This window comes from Anomaloglossus baeobatrachus, chromosome 3, assembly GCF_048569485.1.
Source record: "Anomaloglossus baeobatrachus isolate aAnoBae1 chromosome 3, aAnoBae1.hap1, whole genome shotgun sequence".
NCBI classification, from domain to species: domain Eukaryota; kingdom Metazoa; phylum Chordata; class Amphibia; order Anura; family Aromobatidae; genus Anomaloglossus; species Anomaloglossus baeobatrachus.
Window position 1 is genome coordinate 29,302,628 of NC_134355.1, and position 6,000 is coordinate 29,308,627.

The window sequence follows — 6,000 nt, forward strand, 5'->3', positions numbered from 1 at the left end:
GGGGCTATGTGGGGGGTTCATACTGTATATAGGGGCCATGTAGGGGCTCATACTGTATATAGGGGCTATGTGGGGGCTCATACTGTATATAGGGGCTATGTGGGGGTTCATACTGTATATAGGAGGCTATGTGGGGCTCATACTGTATATAGAGGGGCTATGTGGGGGATCATACTGTAGATAGGGGCTATGTGGGGGCTCACACTGTATATAGGGGCTATGTGGGGGTTCATACTGTATATAGGAGGCTATGTGGGGCTCATACTGTATATAGAGGGTCTATGTGTGGGTTCATACTTTCATATACAGTAGTCAGGCTATGTGTGAGCTTATACCGTTTATAGGGGACTATGTGGTGGTTCATACTGTATATAGGAGGCTGTGTATGGGCTAGTACTGTATATAGGAGAGCTGTGTATGGGGGTCATACTGTATATAGGAGGCTATATGAGGCTCATACTGCATATAGGGGCTATGTGGGGGCTCATACCATATATAGGGGCTATGTGGGGGCTAATCCCGCATATAGGGGCTATGTGGGGGCTCACACAGTATACAGAGGGGCTATATGTGGGTTCATACTGTATATAGTGAGGCTGTGTGGTGGCTCATACCATATATAGAGGACTATGTGGTGGTTCATACTGTATATAGGAGGCTGTGTATGGGCTCATACTGTGTACGGGCTCATACTGTATGAAGGGGGCTGTGTACTGGCTAATACTGTATATAGTAGGGCTGTGTATAAGCTCATACTGTATATAGGAGGGCTGTGTATAAGCTCATACTGTATATAGGAGTGCTGTGTATGGGCTAATACTGTATATAGGAGGCTATATAGGGCTCATACCGTATATAGGAGGCTATGAATGGGCTCATATTGTGTATAGGAGTCTGTGTATGGGCTCATACTGTATATAGGAGGGCTGTGTATGGGCTCATACTGTATATAGGAGGCTATATGGGGCTCATACTGTATATAGGAGGCTATATGGAGCTCATACTGTATATAGGAGGGCTGTGTATGGGCTAATACTGTATATAGGAGGCTATATAGGGCTCATACCGTATATAGGAGGCTATGAATGGGCTCATATTGTGTATAGGAGTCTGTGTATGGGCTCATACTGTATATAGGAGGGCTGTGTATGGGCTCATACTGTATATAGGAGGCTATATGGGGCTCATACTGTATATAGGAGGCTATATGGAGCTCATACTGTATATAGGAGGGCTGTGTATGGGCTAATACTGTATATAGGAGGCTATATAGGGCTCATACCGTATATAGGAGGCTATGAATGGGCTCATATTGTGTATAGGAGTCTGTGCATGGGCTCATACTGTATATAGGAGGGCTGTGTATGGGCTCATACTGTATATAGGAGGCTATATGGGGCTCATACTGTATATAGGAGGCTATATGGAGCTCATACTGTATATAGGAGGGCTGTGTATGGGCTCATACTGTATATAGGAGGCTATATGGGGGCTCATACTGTATATAGGAGGCTATATGGAGCTCATACAGTATATAGGAGGCTATATGAGGTTCATACTGTATATAGGAGATTACTGTATGTGGGGCTCATACAGTATATAGGAGGCTATATGGGGCTTATCTAATATATAAAGCAGAGTGTATGTATGTGTGTATGTCCTCTAAAGGAATCCGCACCGTCGCATTTACAATCATGAAATTTTGCACAGATGCCTCATGTGACCCAGGGAACGTCGTAGACTATGTTTTAACGGGAAACTTTAACCCCGTGCTTTACAGTTACTCTTCAAAAAACCTGCCTCCACTAAAGTCAATGGAGCTAGGAGCTACAGGTCATTAATAGGAGCTGTGATTGGTTGTTATAGGCAACAAAGGATAGTCATAGTATAAGAAGCTTATGTGTGAGGTAATATGATATCAGTGGGGAGATGGATAGAGACAGACAAGGAAAGAGACAGACAGGCAAAGAGACAAAGAGACAGAAAGAGACAGACTGACAGGAAAGAGACAGAGACAGACAGACAGGGAAAAAGACAGAGAGACAGACAGGGAAAGAGACAGATGTGGAAAGAGACAGTCGAGGAAAGAGACAGTTGGGGAAAGAGACAGAGAGATAGAGACAGAGAAAGGCAGACAGGGAAAGAGACAGAGAGCAAAAGAGACAGAGAAAGACAGACAGGGGAAGAGACAGGGAAAGAGATGGGAAAAGAGACAGATGGGGAAAGAGACAGATGGGGAAAGAGACAGACGGGGAAAGAGAAAGACAGGGAAAGAGACAGACCTGGAAAGAGACAGACCTGGAAAGAGACAGACCTGGAAAGAGACAGACAGGTGAAGAGACAGAGAGATTGAGACAAACAGGGAAAGAGACAGGCAGACAGGAAAAGAGACAGGCAGACAGGGAAAGAGACAGGCAGCAAAAGAGACAGACAGAGAGATGGACAAAGACAGACAGGGAAAGAGATGGGGAGACAGACGGGGAAGGAGACAGACCTGAAGGAGACAGACCTGAAAGAGACAGACCTGGAAAGAGACAGACCTGGAAAGAGACAGATGGGGAAAACGACAGATAGAGGCAGACAAGGAAAGAGAAAGGCAGACAGGGAAAGAGACAGACAGCAAAAGAGACAGACAAAGACAGATGGGGAAAGAGACAGACAAAATGAGACAGACAGAGAAAGACAGACAGAGACAGACAGATAGAGACAGACAGAGACTGGGAGAGAGACAAAGAGACAGTTACTATCCCGGGCAACGCTGGGTACTACAGCTAGTAATGTATATAGGAGGCTGTGTATGGACTCATACTGCATATAGGAGACTATATGGGGCTCATACAGGATATAAGTGGTTATATAGGGCTCATACTGTATATAGGGGGCTATATGGGGCTCATACTGTATATAGGGGGCTATATGGTTCTCATGCTGTATGTAGGAGGCTATATGAGGCTCATACGGTATATAAGAGGCTGTGTATGGACTCATACTGTACATAAGGGGCTGTGTGATGACTCTTACTGTATAAAGGGGGTAGAGTGGGGACTCATATGGTATATAGTGGGATGTCATTATACTTAACTCTGCTCAATATTAAGTGCTACAAATAACATTATAGAATTATTATTTTACTTGAATATTATTATTAATATTGAGCAGAATTAATTTCAGCCTATTGGTTCGGCCTCCACCACTGCCACGGTCCCTCATGTGGCCCCTCGGAAAAATTAATTTCCTACCCCTGCTCCAGTGTGTATAGTGGTATGTTATATACAGCGATGTACATAAGAGAAAAAATTTGCACAACGCTGCCTCTCTGATTTTGCGTCTACAGACGTGCACCAGAGCACCGTGTGTTAATCACTTGACTTATCACATGACCTATCAAAGGGGATTGTGAGACATGTCAACATGATACATCGGGGCGTGGAGCCCCCACCCCTTCTAAACTGCCCATGCTCCTGGCTACATTTAACCCCCCCTGGGTCCTTTTTATTTTGGATTGCAAAAAAAATAAAACTCAATTATTTTTTTAATTGATCCTTGTGAGTGCTGGATTTCTATCTTTATATACTGTATATTAGCTGTGATATGGCTATATAATAGACCCTTGTGCCACAATAATGATTATACCTTTTTTGCACAGATTCGACATGCCATTTATCAAAAATCTAAAGAAGACATATGCAAATCAGGCCGGATGTGTACCGGGGCGTGTCAGCGCGTATGGACAGTCTCTCCTAAGTGCATCGACACGCCCCCGGTGCACAGCCGGTCTGCTTTATCATTTTGTGAAACATTTGACCTTTCCCGCTAAGAAGTTGAAAAATCAATTAAAGACAACAAAAAAAAGATGATTTTGGACTTTGCGCCATTTACATGAATTCAGCTAAAAATAATTCATTCAGAATTAAAAAAAATAGTCACAAAAGAATAGAAACCGCAAATTATGAGTGGAACCTTGGTTAACGAGAGCAATCCGTTCTGGGAATGTGCTTGATAACCAAGTTACTCGTCTAGAAAAGCAAAATTTCCCATAGGTAATCATTGCAATGCAGACAATTTGTTCCACAACTTGTTAAATGTCCCATCCTGGTCCCCTATTGTGTCATTCCACACATGCACAAACACACACAAACACGCACAAACACACACAAACACACACAAACATGCACGCACACATATTTTGCTCACCTTACCTTCCGTTCCATCGCCGGCCTCCTGGTTCTTGCAGTTCGCCAGTACAGGATCTGTATCGGGTAACCATCGCGACCGATGCCGGAACGTCTGCTGCCAGACCGCTGACGTCAAAGGCAGGAGCCGATTGCCTCTGATTGGTCAGCGCGCTGCCTTTGAGTAGTGGCTGACAGCGGAAGTTCCTCCATCGTTGCGATGGTTACCAGATACACATCCTGTAGCGGCAGACTACAAGAATCGTGAGGCCGGCGATGGAACGGAAGGTAAGGTGAGCATAATATGTGTGCGTGCGTGTTTGTGTGTGTTTGTGCGTGCTTGTGTGTGTTTGTGCGTGTTTGTGCGTGTTTGTGCGTGCTTGTGTGTGTTTGTGCGTGCTTGTGTGTTTGTGTGTGTGCGTGTTTTGCGTGCTTGTGTGTGTTTGTGCGTGCTTGTGTGTTTGTGTGTGTGCGTGTTTTGCGTGCTTGTGTGTGTTTGTGCGTGTTTGTGCGTGCTTGTGTGTTTGTGTGTGTGCGTGTTTTGCGTGCTTGTGTGTGTTTGTGTGTGTTTGTGCGTGCTTGTGTGTTTGTGTGTGTGCGTGTTTTGCGTGCTTGTGTGTGTTTGTGCGTGCTTGTGTGTTTGTGTGTGTGCGTGTTTTGCGTGCTTGTGTGTGTTTGTGCGTGCTTGTGTGTGCTTGTGTGTTTGTGTGTGTGCGTGTTTTGCCTGCTTGTGTGTGTTTGTGTGTGTTTGTGCGTGCTTGTGTGTGTTTTGCGTGCTTGTGTGTGTTTGTGTGTGTTTGTGCGTGCTTGTGCGTGTTTGTGTGGACTGCAAGAGCAAGTTAGAGCGCGGTGGATGTACGGAACCGGAAGTGTGTGCGGTGAGTATTTGCTCGTACAGCAAAGCTTTCTCGTAAACTGAGTTACAAATTTACATAAAGCTTTGCTCGTTAAGCGAAATACGCGATAACTGGGTTACTCGTTAACTGGGTTACTCTAACCGAGGGTCCACTGTATCTATGTTTATGTTTACAGAGATTTTTTCAAGATGAATTTTGAGTATTTGAAGCAGTTTTTGAGGCAGATTTTGAAGCAGATCTGCCTTGAAACCCACATTAAAAAATTGGTGTGACCGAATCTACAAAATTAGCCAGATAAAGGGCTCTGGTGGAAGGGCTGTAAAATGCATCAAATCGTAAAAAACATACTGTATGTAACACGATTTGAAATCTGCGCTATATTTTCTGCTGTACAACGTGTAAATCTGTACATATGACATCAGTGCATGCTTTCTTACCGCCGGTCTCTTCCACACAATTCCTTTGGTTTTTGCGGAGTTTGGTCCCAAGTCCTTGTAGCCCAGGGCAGACACACATGCGGGAAACTGGTCGTCTTTGAATAGGGTCTTGGTCGCCAGGCACTGAGCCCGCAGCTCCTCATAGTCCTGATTTAGATACTTCACCGGATTCTGGTTTGTTCCGAGCCCGTCGGCCACAGCCCTGTCTTTGGCAAGTTTGGCTGCAGCCCCTGACATGATGCCTGCGCTCCCGAGGGTCAAGTCTATAGAATGTGACTTGCTGTCAGCAGCAGCCGGAGGTATAAATATGGGGCAGGTGCCTGTCAGTCCGGCTCCTGTACTGCTGGGAGGAGATTGCAAATCTGGGAGCTTAGTCACAAGAGTGTAAATATGTGCACAAGACTACGGGGCTGGAAAAAAAAGGTCACTATCATGGGAGCTACAGGTGCACGCAGTGGAGATGGTAAATCTGCCCGGTCCGGGAACACCGGACTATACCATGCATAAGGCCCCTTTCACACATCAGTTTTTTTA

The 6,000-nt window shown here is 45.1% G+C and overlaps 1 protein-coding gene across 1 annotated transcript in view; it reads right to left on the minus strand.

The window, feature by feature from the left end:
* Positions 1 to 5,743, minus strand: part of LOC142294906 (calpain-8-like) — a 68,903-nt gene extending 63,160 nt beyond the window's left edge. Inside the window, exon 1 of the mRNA XM_075337969.1 lies at positions 5,467 to 5,743. Within this exon, the coding sequence (XP_075194084.1) occupies positions 5,467 to 5,703 (237 nt within the window). The 5' untranslated portion in view covers positions 5,704 to 5,743. The remainder of the gene's footprint in view (positions 1 to 5,466) is intronic.
* Positions 5,744 to 6,000: the final 257 nt, after the last annotated feature.